General features: G+C 39.5%; 1 protein-coding gene across 2 annotated transcripts; it reads left to right on the top strand.

Annotated features, from left to right (window-relative positions):
* Positions 1-2438: 2438 nt before the first annotated feature.
* On the top strand, positions 2439-12716 carry LOC102682316 (proline and serine-rich protein 2). 2 transcript variants are annotated; one of them, XM_015352433.2, is made up of 4 exons: positions 2439-3298; positions 5411-5646; positions 9148-9409; positions 9756-12716. In XM_015352433.2, the coding sequence occupies exons 2-4, from the start codon at positions 5512-5514 to the stop codon at positions 10766-10768; spliced, it is 1410 nt and encodes a 469-aa protein (XP_015207919.2). In that variant the 5' UTR covers positions 2439-3298; positions 5411-5511; the 3' UTR covers positions 10769-12716. The 2 variants fall into 2 exon arrangements, with proteins under 2 accessions (XP_015207919.2, XP_069048626.1); XM_069192525.1 differs by lacking the exon at positions 2439-3298 and adding an exon at positions 4043-4150.
* Positions 12717-15773: the final 3057 nt, after the last annotated feature.

The following is a 15773-nucleotide window of genomic DNA, read 5'->3' as shown; positions in this document are numbered from 1 at the left end:
TTGAAAGCTGAACTAAAGCCTGATTTTGGTCACCTCTTGGTCTAGATGTGACAGCGGGGTTTAGGATGCTTGTTATTGAAACAAAGTAAAAGGTAGAACAAGATATGACCACATGGTGGAGCTGTGGCTTAGGTCAGTGGAGATTTTGCAGTTTATATCAGATGAGAAAAATTAATAAACAGTATTTGTAAATCGAAGTTAAAAGCATAAGAAATGTTACTGATGAAGTGATGCTTAATTCTTGCCTAGCATTTTTGCTTATTAGTAGATAATTCATCTGAAAATTTCACCAAGCTGAGTACTGAAAGAAGCAAGTATCTGTTTCAACAACGTGGCTGGGTAGTGTGTTCCAGATTGTCACAGTCTTTTGTGTAAAAAAGTACCTCCTGTTCCCAGTTTTAATTGCGCGATCATGTAGTTTCCATGTGTCCTCTGGTTCATGTTTCACAGTTGGTTCTGCCAAATTGTATTGGGCTGACATTGTCAGTGCCTTGGGATGGTTAATAAAGTCACATCTCATTGTAGTGTTCTCTGTTCAAGTCTAAAAAGGATCACTTCTTTTAGTCTGTTAATGTAGGGCATTTGTTTGAGCCCAGAAATTTATCTGGTTGCTGTTTTCTGGACTGATTCCAGAATGAACTTTTTTGTAATTTGGTGACCAAAATGGTACATAAAATTCATATTACAGTAAGAATCCAGGTTATTTGGGTTCGTACTAGTGCTTTGTGAAATGTATACTTGGCACTTGTGTGGATTAAATGTCACCTGCCAGTTGGGCAGGACTGTCCAATCTTTGATTTTGTCTATAGGTCTTTCAGAATTCCTTTGCAGTTTTTACAGTGTTTGCTAGTCCTTCTATATGGGGTCATCTAGTCAACACAAGTATGCAGTTTTAATGATAATGATGTGAAAACAAAAGTTGTTTATCTTCCATTCTGTGTTTTAACTTGGAAGTTAATTTATCCAGTTGATCTGTTAAATTTAATTTGCTGTTAGGGTAAAAGGGATTTTTTTTTTTCAAATTAAATGTTGTCACATGATGTAGTTAAAAACATTTGTATAGAGAAGCAACACCTAAAAGTGAGGGAAAATAATCTTTAGGATAGAAAATTTGTTTCATATCAAATTCAGTAGGATATGTTTATTCTTCCATTGTAGTTAATGGTGAGAGGAAACAAAAAAAATCAGTAGTGTCTAAAATAGTGACTGTGTACTATACAAAACATCAAAGCTCCATCTTATTTATCAGGTACGAGACTTAAATTTATTTCAATTACTGTACTAACACCTGACCTGCGCAACATTAGGGTTGCTGTTGTCAAAAAGGTAAATAGGGATGATGACCTGTTGAGTATTCTGCTACGTGTATTTCGAAGTGAAAAGATTTTTCACAATTGTTTATTCTTGTTCTGAGTTGAGAGGATGAAAACGGGCCTCAGTGACGAGCTTCTGGCTGAGGTGATAACTTTGCTTTTAAATGTTTTGACATATTCAGTCCTCTTTCTAATGAATACACGTTTGTATCATGCGCTGATATGTAACATCCATAATTTTGTAATATAGTTTTTATCATTTGCTTTTTCCTACCCACACCTGAACTTTGTTTTCGTTTGTAATATCTCTTTGGTCCCAGTCAGAACCCGAGACTGGAAATCTGCTTCCAATTTCAGAACCCATTTCCAGTTCTGCCAGCAACGTGTGTAGAAACCAGACCAAAGTTTTATGCGCTGCAGATTACGAAATCGTCAGTCTTATCCCCACAAACCTGTGGGCTGCACTGTTCCTTCCAGCTTTATTACTTTTAAACTAATTTGTACTTAACATTTAAAGACCAATGTGCGGTGGATTAAATGCATGTGTAAATAAAGGAAAAGTCCTACATGCCCACAACTTTATTTATACTATTTAAACTCATTACCACGAGATAGCAACCGAGAAAACCCATAATACAACCGTCTAGTACATTAAGTCACTAAAACTACAACAAGATTTGATCTTTTTCATTAACCTCCTGTAGATATTTACTCTATCATTCATCTGTGGCTTCCTAGAGGAAACCTCGCATTCCTTTATCATGATGTTGTACAGACACACATATTTCTTCATATATCACATGTTCACGAAAAACCTGCTTCTTCTGTGTATAAGGATGTAAGGCAGAACTACGAAAAGATATGTCCGGTTCTAATCTCTGTATTACAGGATCAAAACTGGTTAGTACGGAAAATAACATCCTTATTACGCATACCCTTGACGTGACGTTTGGATATTGTTTCACGTACACTGCGCCTCTTTTTTTATTTTGCCTCTTTATACTGCATGTATCCTGCATTCTGAAATACTGTAATACGGCTTAAAACATTATTTTTAAAAGGCATTGAAAAGTATAATGTATTACTATTCAAAGCATTTCCCCGACACTTCTTCCAGATTGAATGTTAACACGAATATACACGTCTAATGTGGTTCTAAATATCAGAGATCGCAATAATTATATCTCTCCGATGCTCTAGTGTTCTTAAAAAGCTGTTTTGCCAGCTTCCTTCTGCCGTGTCAGATGGTAATCAAGAGCGAGTGTCACATGATCGGAATGCAGGTGCGACATAGTAACAATTCTTCTTCCAACATTCTTCTCAGGACTGAGGCAGGCTGAACAGGACTGGGGACGTGCAGAGGCGCTTGTTCTGACTGGTCCCCATAAATCAAGTCAGAACCTGTTCGACCACTGCTGAAGAAAAAATTAGCTCGGTCAGCGCTACAATACATACTGTACAAGACAGCGAGCTATACACCTGTTACGGCACTTTGTTTAAGCGATTTTTAAAGACATTTCGGCGAGCGTGAATAACTCAAGCTACAAGACATTACCAAAAGGGGATTTGTTCCTGTAATGGTCAACAGAGTGCACTGCCCCTCAGGCTAGCCATGTGCAGCTCTGGAGCTACCTCAGGAGGAGATACGGCGATGTGAGGATGCCCCCGGGCTGCAATGGTCGAGGCACCTGTGGCTTTAAGGATCAAGCGCTGCAATGTTTGCAAGAGGAAGAGCCAATGTAGGGCCGTGCGCTTGCGCCGTGGAGTAGAAATGAGAGGCTTTGGTTTCTCTGGAGTTAGTTACTGAAACAGTTTTGTACTGTAAAGGTGGGGCGATGGGTCTCCACACCACAACCCAGTAGGATGTTGATTTCAAGGAAACAGATCTGTAGTATCGGCAATAGCTAACGAGCTATTAAATTATTCTCCTAAAAAACTCCCGACTGTCTTGAAGTGTGAACCACCCAGTTTCCACACAAGAAAAGGTGAGTTACCTATTTTGCTCAACGATATTCTTTAACTGTGCAGCACATTAAGAGCACATCATTGAGTTTTAAAATATCCCAGTGTCATTGGTTTTTTGTTACAGTGTTAACACCACCTTAAAAACAGTATGAATTGCTTATAACCAATTTGGAATTCTTGGTATATGTTCATACCGTTATATAAAATACAGCTATCATATTTATTTATTCGTTTATGTTTATAATGTAAATCTGTTTAAAGTTTAATTCCTGTTGAAAGTAAAATACGTCATACAAATGCGTTCACATATTTGAATGATCCTGTAGATAAAAATGTTTTTTTATTATTATAATTATTGTGTTTAGAGGTGGTTGACCTACATACCTTACTCTGTTGTTTTTTAGTTGTCAAACTAGTCTAGCAACTTTACGGGTCTTTTTCATGGTGATGTCAGAGCTTTTGCTTTACAGTCATCCCAACGCCCAATGTTCGCAAACAGCATCTGTTTTTTTTTTTAAAAAACTCCTTAGAATCCACAATTAGAGTAACTATGTACAGCTAGTCCCATGACAAACCTTTTGGAGATGGGTGGCGTTTTGTGTTCCTCTGAGAGGTGGCTTGGCAGGTGGCTGTAAAAGAATAGTCTCCTTACGCAAACCCAGATCCCCGCGGGGAGAGCATATACAAGCTGTTTGAACTGTACCGTCTGCACTTCCCGGCTAAATTATCTTGAGTGTTTGTACTACATGTGGAAATACGGTCTAATTCCAACATCGCAGAACCCAGACGGGGTTTCTATCTGGTGCGCTCTGTTGTAAGCGTTGTCTGATGCGGATTCATTAACCATTTTACATCACCTCCTCAGTTTCAAGGTAAAGGGAAAAACTCTTAACCCTAGAGGTTTGTCCTAGCAACGACACCGTGAGGGAACCCGTATTAGCAACCGCAGAAATCATTAACTACTTAATTTACTAAATATTTATGGGAATACTCTGCCGAGTGAGACGTTTGTTGTGTAAACACAGTTCTTGAAGCGTTGGGAGCGAAATGACACATTTTGTTTTTAAAGTGAAAAGAATGTCAAACTCGAGAGCGTAGGTCGAGCTAGGTCTGTTGCGATCCCACACCTATAATGTACTGGGAGGTGGAAGCAGTTTCCTGCTTCAAATGCTCGTTTTAAAGATGCAATTGTAGTGTCTTACATTTTCAATCAATCTACCACCCTGAAAGCATTGTATTCACAGTAATAACAAGCTTATGTATCTGTAATACTTGAGCACTTCTTCCTGTTGGCTGAGGCACGGAAAGGAGGAGTAAAGTTTCTTCCTCCAGGTCAATTAGCCTAAAGCTTCCGAATGTGTCTTTTCACAGTATTTTCCCATTCATTTTGATTTTTCTTAAAAGGGGCCCGTAAAGCCCACAATCTTATTGCTTTTTGGTCTAAATCGTTTGCTTTTTCAACAGGAAGTATAAGGATATATACTGTATCTGTAGTAGTTCAGGTGGGGAGCTGCGTCAGCGTGCGTAGGCTGTAAAGGAACATGTAATAGGTTTATTCCATGCTGAAAAAAAAAGAAGAAAGAAAACACGACGTTTCGGCCGTGGAGCCTTCTTGAAGAAGGCTCCACAGCCGAAACGTCGTGTTGATTTGACGTCGTGTTTAATTTAACCGGGGATGGCCGGGAGTGGAGCAATTGCGCAATGTACTTCGTCTTATTTAAGGGCACAACCGCAGTCTCCACACCTGGCACACCTGGTATTGGCACCTGACCCTCCCAGAGTCCTAACTGCTTGCTCACTGCCACTGCTTATAAATAAAATTAATGACATCCTGAACCTCATTACCTCTAATGTGAGGTCAGAAACATTTGATATGCTGTTGATAACTGTCTCTGCTTGTGGGTAGGTAGCATAAAAATGATTTCGTTTTGATTCTATGGTTTTCGCTTGACATAAGATTTCCATAGCTGTTGAAAACAGGTTTCTGTCAGATTGTGCCTGCTGCTGTGCTGTGTGTACAGAGCAGGAGTTTATTCTGCGAGAAGCTTCCTGATTTAGTTCTTAGAAGAAGAAGAAGAAGGAGTATAAATAAAACAAGATTAAGTCATATGTGTGTATTGTTTCTGTTTCAGTGTGGGCTGTATGGGAAGACATACTGAGACAATGGGGCTGGTGTGAAGGGTTTGTATCCCACAAAGAAGATCGACCTGGGGAAATATCCCTTCTCTGTGAAATGCCAAGGGGGCACAGTGATCCCAGCTCCTTAAGCATGGATTTGCATCTCTCGTCAGCGCCCAGGCTACATTACGGAATTAATGGGAACCTGAACAACATCCAACGACATTCATTGAGCCGTAACTCTCACCTTGTAAGTAAACGTGCGCTGCCTTCTAATGATCGGCCATCCTTTTGGGCCACTGTGGCGAGGCCTATTTTCTATTTATATGATGTTTAGTTACGTTTTTTTTGGTATTCCTTCTGAGTTGGGATAACCCATTGTATTTTGGCTCACAGCTGTGAACCCTGCAGCTGAACGCGGGGGAGAATGAGTCTTTGGGCCCGCCCACCTTCAAGTCAATCATTCTTTAACACGTGGCAGGCGCCACAGCCTATACTGGAGGGCTTAGCACCAATTGGAGGAGAGGCACGTCACTCATCGACAGCACCGCGCGGGAATCCTGGGAAGCCGCGGGGGGGGCGTTGTGTCGGTAACCACACCCTACTGCAGCTCTCAGTCAGCTAGTGACCTGGGCCAGTCGCATACTGGACATGCAAACATGACACAAAACCGGAATGCTACTAGTTACAAGAAATACAATGCAGTCCACTATGGCTGATTGATTGACCAGTGTGAGAGGCAACAAGGAGTGGCAGACCCTGATGAAGTACAGGCTCAGCGACCACAACATGGCTGTAGAAACTGGGCTGCACAGGTAGACCTGACAGCCCAGAGGGGATGGGCTGTGCTCCCGCTACCAGCATGGAGAAGCAGAGACAGAGATGTACTTTGTGCCGTGCTTCCAGAAATACTCAGGAATTAGATCAGCATTGTTCCCAAAAATAATATTTCAGTTCCAAAATTCCAGCTACTGCCAGAATCAGAACAAATCTCAATCCCATTGGAGAAGGGGAGAGGGAAGTCGATAGAGCCACAGCCCAGTATGTGATCTCCTGTCACAGCCTGTTGAACAGAGAGTGACCCTCACTAAAAATAATAATAATAATAATTAGATGTTGTTGTAAACGTTCTTCTAATTGATGTTGCTTTGGCAACACTATAATTCATTGGTCCTGCCAATAATGTGCTTTGAATTTGAATTTGACATGACTCAGGCTTGGACCACAAGAGTCACAGGACTCAAGTGAGCACATTTACCAAATTAATCATCTTAGATTTGTTATTCATGTTTCCTTTCCTAAAACTTCAAAAATGAATTATACATTGTATCATATTTTGTAAGCCTTTTAGCAAGACCACTTTTTATCCCCAACAGTTTAACTGATCTGGACACACAGTATTGTTTTGTTTTTTTATTTGCTGTCTTGTGTGATTTTGATGTTTGTAGGAATAGAAAAGGGAAACTAAATGATAATCAACGGACAGTTTTTAGTTGTTTCCTGACTAAATTAGTGTTGGGGGAAAAAACACCTTTCTGTGCAGAACTGCAGCAGAAGAGTTCAATTTAAGGTGAATGATGAATTGCTAAAGAAAATACATTGAAGGAGGAGATGGTCAAATGATAATTGTCTTTAAAGAGAAAGAGCTCTTAAAAATGCCATTGGCTATTAAATTAATTATTTATTCATGATATCTTGTACAGGTATATCCTCGGTTGTGAGTCTTATTTACTGCTGTTAACCAGCCTAGGCAGCAAAGGGAAAACTTTATTTTTGCATTGCAAAATGAATCTGGCACACCCATGACTCTCAGTGCTTCATTGTTTATGTTCCAAAACTATTTTTTATGTCTCTGAACTTTCTATATCTTACTCATAAATTCCAGAACCTCGAAAAAGGCTTAACTTCATAACGACTTGGTATCACCTTGGAGTGACGCTCAAGTTTTAAACAGGTTTAACAACAGTTTTTACCATTGAGTGGTGCGTGTTCACATTAGAATCTGAGCAGTTTCAGTCGGGTGTGCCTACTGAGTTTAGCACCATTTATTCACCAGCTACACCTAGACAGAGACATTGTATCTAGTCAAGTCGTCCCACATGGGTTGACTCTTGAAAGAACATTTGGTAAGTGTTTCTGTGTCTCTGGATATGTCTCTTTTAGATTTCCTTTAGGCATCAATTTGGGGTTATAACTAAAACATACTATTACCTTTTTTCATCTTCTCGTGAACTCTTTAATACTGTGTTTCCAATTGATTCCCTACATTCCAGTTAGTGCATATTTAGAAGTCCTGGGAAGGATTACACTACTAATTGCTGGTAAAAAAGGAAGTTGTGTGTGAGTTAGTTTTCACTCTTTAGCAGATTTGTATGAGATTTTGTTTTGCATAAAAATGCTTAAGCCTGAACAAGATTAGCATAAAGAAAATAAGTGAATTACAATGCAAAGCAGGATAAAGGCAGCTCGTCTGTGCCTTTAATAACTTCATACAATACAACACCCAAAAAGGTAGAAACTGTATCAACTCGATGTCTTCTCCATCTGGCCTGTAATGCAGAATCTTGTGACAACAGAGGAATCAACAACAGTTTCTTAAAAACTTGGTCAATTTTAGACAAAGGGCAAGTTATTTGTAGTAACTGCATTTTGCTGTTTCAGTTCTGTGTACGTTGGTGCAGATGTTTACTGTGAATATGACTTGTAATCAAATACCTTCTGCTGTATTGGGTTGCAGCAGCATGAACGCAGCCTCTTTGTTGAAAAGAGAACAATGAACTGAGAGAGCCATTTGGTCCTGAGTGAATAACTTGCCTTGTTCAGAAAACACCTGGGCTTGTACAGTGGGAATGGTTCATGCTAGAAAAGTTTTAATGCTGGGTACCTATAAGTATTATATACAATATACTGTATGTGTATAACATATTGTATAGGACATTCTATGCATTATCTTATACAGTACATATAAGACATCCAGTGTTTTATTCCTTAAAAGCAACTTTTACAAATATAAAATGCTACTGTGCTCTTTTCCTGTGTCAGCTGCGTTTATTTTGTTCTCCTTATTCTAAAAATAGATCCTGTAAATGGTGTTTACTCACGGCTATAGACTGGGGCCTGTGGTTTCTAAGGCACGGATGACGGACAAGAAAGGCTAAAATGCTAATTATCATGTCGCACAAATACTTGACATTACTATTAAGCAAAGACAGGAATGGATTTCAAAAGCTGAAGAATCTGAAAGATGAATTTTATTTGAAGTCCTCTCAGTTATTTACAACTGTGTACTTGCAAATGCATTCTTTAAATCAGAAAATATGTTGATATTACAAACCAGGAACACACCTTTATAAACAAGTGGTCTGTAAATTGTCGAGATTTATCTCTTGCAATTTAACTTGATTTTGTAAGGTAAAGAATTCCAGGTTCATAAAAAGAGTTTTACTTTTAAGTATATGGTTAAATACAGACTTTACCATGGTGCTGGGGTATATTTGACATATTTATGAAACATTATATTAATATTTATTATCAGTTACTTTAAATTTTTTATCATGAACAATAAACAGTTCTGCATTGTATTAAAACACCATTACAGTGGTTTTCTTAAAGTTGGTTAAACCTGCTTATTAGTGCTTGGCAGTTTCTTTAGCAAAGTAATTTAAGGCTTTCTAGAATCGGGGAGAAAAAGCCTGATCAGCGGCTCCTAACAGATTAACCTCTCTGACGTCTCCCCTGTGTCTCTCTGAAGGAGGATGATGCCCTGCAGCACCTGAGCCAGGAGGAGAAGGAGTGCATCCTGTTCTTTGAGGAGACCATCGACTCCCTGGACGAAGAGCCGGAGGACCCAGATCTCTCCTCGGGGAGCAGTACTCCAGTGGAAGACTGCCCTACTCCAGCTTCTGCTGAAGACAGGAGTCCAGTCCTTAAGGAGCCGGACATCATTGACTTGGTGCAGATGAACTCTCAGCCCCCAGTGCTCAGGGAGCCAGTGTACCAGCCACATGTCACAGGTACTGGAATCGCATTCACTCTTCTCATCACGTCCGCTCTAACCTGTAGCGATAAAAATGATCCCCCCGTGAGGTATATTATTAATCATGAGATTTATCCTTTAAATTGGGTGTCCTTTGTCCTTTACATCAGGGATTCGCCATCACACTTAATGTGTAGTTAGGCGTGAACACCAGATCTTGATGTTGGAGATCCCACTTAAAGAGCTTATATTTTTTTTGTATTATGACTTTGTCTTAATAGCCCCTGTATTCTTCTGGCTTTTAGAAAGCTTTTGGTGTCTCACAAACACTGCATCACTGTGCCATTGTGTCCTTTATGGTAAAGAGTAATTTTCTTTTTTAGATTTTAGGAGCATCTCCACGACCCCAGAATCACATTTCGAGATCAAACCGAAACGGGAGTTGATGAAAAGCTACTCCTCTGAGTTTGTTTTTCCTCCTCTGCCTCCTCCTGTGGCAGATCACGAAACCGATTCCTTTCATTATCCCGCCTACCATCCTGTTGGCTCCATTCCCACACCTGTCCTCATTGCCCAGAAGATCGCAGAGAGCCAGAGAGGGAGTGGGCCTTTATCCCCCACCCCCCTACCCCCTGAGAGAAGAAGCCTGGAACCGGAGAAGAGCCCTCCCCCTTCTCCAGACTACCCAGGCAAACCGGGTCCCGCCACTGGGAGAAAACCCAGCAGGTACCCAGGCAACATCAACGTCACAAACAGCACCAAGGACTATAACCAAACCATTGCCAAAGCAGCTGTCAAAGTTCAAGAACGTAAAGCACAGGTTCTGGCCAACTTAACAGGCGGACCTCTCTCGCCAGACGAGTCATCAGAAGAGAGGCAAACAAGAAACCTTCCGGCACGGAGCTTTTCCTTCAGAGATCCAGCACCTGAGCAGTCAAGGCTGGAGGCTTTGTCTAAACTGGGCCTGACAAAAGAACATACCCCGGCAGGCCCCAGCGTCGGCAAACCCAAGGTTGTGTCGTCCACTTCAGTTTCACCAGGCAAGGTGGAAACTTTTTCTACTGACTGTCACAGCGTCAGTAATCCCAAAGCAGCAGCTGTCCCGTGTAGTTCAAGCCCCAAGCCAGTCGTCGCAAGCAGACCCGATCCCCGCAACTTGGACATCAAAGTTTCTCCAATTTCCCGCCACAGTGGTGCTCACAGTTTTCAGGTCACCAACACGGCAACCCTAGAACCAAGGGGACCCCTGTCTCCAGAGCTAAGGAGAGCTCGCTCTTCAACCAAGTCAGCATTCAGACCTCAGGGAATTACAGTGCAGTTCTCTGGCAGAGGAGCTACCGACGAGTCGCGCAGAGAAGCCCTGAGGAAACTTGGCCTTCTGAAGAACACATCTTGAAATGCTTAAAACTTCCGAGTGTGAAAAATACCTACTATTTTATAGATACGGTCTTGGGTAGATATGGTGCTACAGCCTGAATCTTTTATTTGAGAAACATAGTAATCTGCATATTAAACGGGCCTTATCGTGAATTCGACCTGTGACCAAAATTGGAGAACATCAAGACCTGTACCTTGCGCAGAACAGAAGGAATATTTCACACAGCTTTTGCGAAAGGAAACATGGGATGAAAGAACACACGGATTGACAGCTCCTAATAAACTTGGAAGATGGCAAGACATTTGTATAACTTGATAAGTTGTCTTTTTCAGAGCCAATCCTACATATTTTAATTATTGATTCCTCATATTTATTTGAATAGCAATATTCTATCATTGCTTCTTCATTTCTTTGTCTTCATTTTCACTGGTTTTTAAGTATCTACCAGCAGTGAAGAAACTCTTTTTTTTGGTCTTTATAAACATAATTAGCAATGGGTATAAAGATGAAGCAGTGGGCTCGTCAGTGGATCATTCAAATTCTAAGAGCTAGAATTTGATTTGAGCCCCATTTGAGAGACGTGCTTTCCTACTAGCCAGACTTTGGGCAAATGTCCCCATTTGGATTATGCACAAAATGCGGTTTAAAGCCACAAAAACCCAGCCCACAACATATCCGTGATCCTAGCCTTCCTAGCATTGGCAAGGATCCAGCAAGCTTATTATGATGTTATCAAATGGAGCTCTGCAGTCATTTGTCTGACTCACAAGCACCCCTGGTATAATAATAATAATAATAATAATAATAATAATAATAATTATAATTAATGGCAGCCTAACTGCACCAGTATGCTCACCATACACCAGCTATCAGTGGGGCGGAGAACAGAGTGGTGTAGCCAAATAATAGATTGGGATAGGGTGGGTTGAGTTGGTAACTGGCCTTTCTAAATTGGAGAGAACAGTTGGGGGCAGTGGTCGGACTAGTCTAATTTTGTTTTCAGAAACTGTGACAAGCTGTGAAAGTGCTACCCACAGCCATTCCAACTAAACTTTCAAGACTGTGAGCAATCTGATTTCTTTTATATATGCAGATAAATGGTGGTGGAAGTTGGCTTAAGCTATAACCCATTTCCATCAAAAATAATCAGTGTGATATTTATTAATTTGGTTCTGTATACAGTGGCCAGTAGCAGAGTTTTCTTAATCATGCCATCAGCTGTGGCCCATAGTTCAGATGGTCATCGGTCACAGGTGTTTAAAGTCCAATGGATAATTTTAACAGGATAATTCTAATATTGATTTCTATCCTTGTTTTCAGTTTCCTATCATGCACATATGCAATTTTCTTCGAATTATTTTCCGTAGTGTTTTCTACTCTTATTCCTGCTGACCTTGTCGGTCTTTGGCTGCATTGAATGGAAGTACTGTGTTCCATCTAGACGTACAGTACCACATCTCCTTTGTGTCTATTGCAGCACAGAACTCCTGTGTGTGGTGTGTGAGAGGGAGAACATGGTGTAGCTGCTGAATGTGTGAAGATGGTATCATACTGCATGTGTGATGGTGAAAGAACTGTGTGTATTTTTATATTTTTTTTTCTAAAACAGACTCCGGCTTTGTAGTTAATCTACAGTAAATAATGAAGTATTTGGTAGTATGTGGTTGTTTGTGCTGTAGTGTGTGTGTGTATAGTTCTCTTTAGACCAGGAGGTTTGCAGGAAATTTTCCCTCATTTACACAGTCTTTCTCTCGTGAATCTTGGCTATTTAGAATCACACCCTGCTTAAAATGTAGTTTTTAGCATTTATATAGCATATGAATTATTGGTATATACAGGGGAGGTGAGGCATCTGAAAACCCGTTTACATTAACCTCAGAATTTGATGTTTTATTTGGTGTATTCTATAAAACATTTATATTGTCAGACTGTCTATAAATAAAGGAGAATACTGTTTTCTTATTAACACTCGATATAGTTTGTTATCTGTTACATTTCTAAGTGTGTGTTATTTTGTAAGATGTGGAGTAGCTGCAGTGTAATGATTAATCCCACCTGCCTAGAAATCATTGACTGGCTGTGACCTTGATGTGCAAACCTCAAAGACAAAAATATTCTGGCCCACCAAAAACACACAGTGCTTTTAAATAGTAGGAGATCCAAGGCTTGGTGAATATATTGCCATAAAAAAAGGAGGTTACCGTGCTTCTTGTATGTTTTGGTAAGTACTGAACAAGTATGAGGTGTTCAGTCAGAGCAGATAAAGAAGATTCTCAAACACTGGAATCATACTGGTGTTCTTTATGTAGACAGGCGGATTGTTTCTATTGATAGTAAAAAAAAAAACACATAGCAACCCACAGCAATTTCCAGTAGTTCAGCTCATGGCCTATACATGTTAATAACTCTTATTTAAAAATATTCTGTGGTTTCTCTTTGATTCTGTTGTTTAATTGTGTTACCAGTACCAGGGAGAATGTAATAAAAGCCAAGTCAGAAACAACTTTGTAAAAGCCTCAACCCCACCCATTGAATGTCTTAATGAGCAGGTAACCAAAACCCATTATGGGTGGAATGTATTTGAAGAGAAATTGTATCTGGTGAATCTATTCTGAGGGACCTAGGACCTTGAATACTTGCTATTTTCAATCTTGATGCTCAGTGAGAAGTTGTAGAAGGTTAATTGTGCTCCTGTTCCCTTCCAGGCAACACTGTAATCAAATGTACGAGTCCATGTTCAGAAACAGTATAGTCAATGTCACATTGAAGTCAATTGCCTAAATTTTATTGGTGAATCACTGGAATTCAAAAGACAAAAACAAAACAGACATCAAGTATAAGCGTCCTTTTTAGAGCTGAAAGTAAATTTAAGAAAAGTCCTGTTAGACAGGTAATAGAATGGATCAGAGTAAACTTTTCCAATTTTAAGGAATTGCATATGCTTCCCAATTCTACAAATATGAGAGTGGGTGGGACGGCTTAAATCCATCCAAACACAACTATGCTTTTACCAATGTGAAGGAGAAAGAACTGACTGAGTTCTGGACAAAGAGTACACTGTACAGTTCTGAGGTACAAACATCAAAGGGCAACTGCAAGCCAGTTGCTAAGAAAACAGATTTTCAAGATTTGTTTTGAGACCATAAATTACAACACTGGCAAAAATGTGTTTGAGAAAAGACATTGAGGGTCTATTTAAAATGCAGTTTTGTTCCTCACATTTGTCATATGAAATGTGAATGTGTTCATTCTAATTTAGTTTTCATCCTCAAAGGAAAATGTTTTATTGGCCGTTTATTATTATTGTTTTATTTGAGAATGGATTCATTATTGGAACAGTTAATTTGGTCATGTGCTCATTTAATTATTTCCTTTGCCCTTTTTATGTGACAATAAAAATGTGTAAATTTCTCACCAAATGATTTCAATGGTATTATAGAATCCTGAACTCCGTAACTGCACTGAAATGGACTGTTTGGGTACCTGTTCAGTTCTGTTGGATTTTGGTTTCCTAATTAAGTTCAACCAATAATTATAAAAGGGGCGCCTTTCCAAGGAGGTGATGTTTTTGCTTGGCAGTAGACAGTTTGGAATGAAATGCCTGACTGCATTCCTTGGCAGTCTCTAAAATCAACACTGCAGTAAAAAATGAGAAACAACACTTATTCTCTTCAGCAGTGAGGAGATAAAGACTGCAAAGTTCAACCTTTTTGGAACCATGTGGTAAAATGGTGCCTTGCCTACATTTTGTAATAAACCTTCTGTCAGTAACACAGAGAATAAAATGTATGTGTGACGTGACACTCCAACAACCCTTTTTCTACTTTTTTTTTAAAAATGTTTTTACACAGACCAGCGGGACAGCTACAACACTGCAAGCACAACTTTCCCTCTACCCGCAAAAGGCTAAAACTCCTGTAAAAGACAGAAAAACCCACCATCACAAGTCTTAATATTGTGATTAAATATAAAACTGAAAAGTAAGAGGAATTAGAGAGGTAAAAGTAAAGGGAACCTCAGTATAAGTAATTTCTGCTAATAATATACAGGCCTCTATAACCTTATTATTCCTGTTAAATTATTTTTAAAAACTTCCTTTTTACTTTTGTTTAGACAATTTTGGGTTTTTGTGGCACTTTAATGACTTGTTTTGGCAAACCAGGAAAATCACAGTTTTAAATTTCAAATTTCTGGTGAAACAGGCATCAAGCTTCACAGAACATTTACAAACTTGTTAAATAGAGCAGATCGCAGATATCCCCATTTACCTATTACTAAATCAATACAACCACAATCATATCTGCTGACTCATGCTACCTTCAACAGTTGTGTCAGTCAGATCAGCTTCCATGGCTTTCATTTTAACAATATTTATATCACTATAGAAAACATTCACCTGAAAATATACACACACACTGAAACACAGGCAGTGCCACCCAGCTCCTCTATTTTAGAATATTCAAGAAACACCTAAAGATTTTAGATACACCCCAATTTTTAAGAATATTAGTACTGAATATAATTTCTTATCCCCTTGGTTGCACTAGCATTGTGTGGGAGGACAATCAGAAACACAGTACCTTTGGGACAATGTAAGGAAGCAATAAAAAAGGCCAATGTTAGAACATATAGTCAGGTGTGACACCCGAAGAAGGCTCCACCGCTGAAACGTCGTTTCTGCTCTTCTCTTTTACTTTTTTGGCTAAATAAAACACAGTTTTTAGCATTCAGCAGAGAAGGGTGCCCAGAAGTTCTAAAGGCACTGAGAAAATCAACTTTGTAGATGACATAAGAATCAAACATGAATGTGAAGCCAAAGGACAAAGTTGAAACTACAGGGAAGTGTATTTAAAATAGAACACAAAAGACTGTTGGCATACAGAACAAGCTATCCTACTTTGGTGTTGGAGCTGATAATGATATGCTGGCTTCATTCCAGAGGTGGCTGAATGAAATCCTCAGTTCAATGGGCTACCAGCAGCCTCTTTTATAATTTCCATGTTTTTATGATTCTCAAAGTGAT

Source organism: Lepisosteus oculatus, chromosome 7 (genome assembly GCF_040954835.1).
Source record: "Lepisosteus oculatus isolate fLepOcu1 chromosome 7, fLepOcu1.hap2, whole genome shotgun sequence".
In the NCBI taxonomy this organism is placed as follows: Eukaryota; Metazoa; Chordata; class Actinopteri; order Semionotiformes; family Lepisosteidae; genus Lepisosteus; species Lepisosteus oculatus.
The sequence above is the reverse complement of the archived record's forward strand: the minus strand, read 5'-3'. Positions and strand labels throughout refer to the sequence as shown.

Excerpts from the sequence above, each read along its gene's own strand:
- LOC102682316 (XM_015352433.2), top strand. The coding sequence starts at position 5,512 with ATGCCAAGGGGGCACAGTGATCCCAGCTCCTTAAGCATGGATTTGCAT. Across the intron at positions 5,647-9,147 it reads TGAGCCGTAACTCTCACCTT|GAGGATGATGCCCTGCAGCA; the intron begins GTAAGTAAACGT and ends GTCTCTCTGAAG. Across the intron at positions 9,410-9,755 it reads GTACCAGCCACATGTCACAG|ATTTTAGGAGCATCTCCACG; the intron begins GTACTGGAATCG and ends TTTCTTTTTTAG.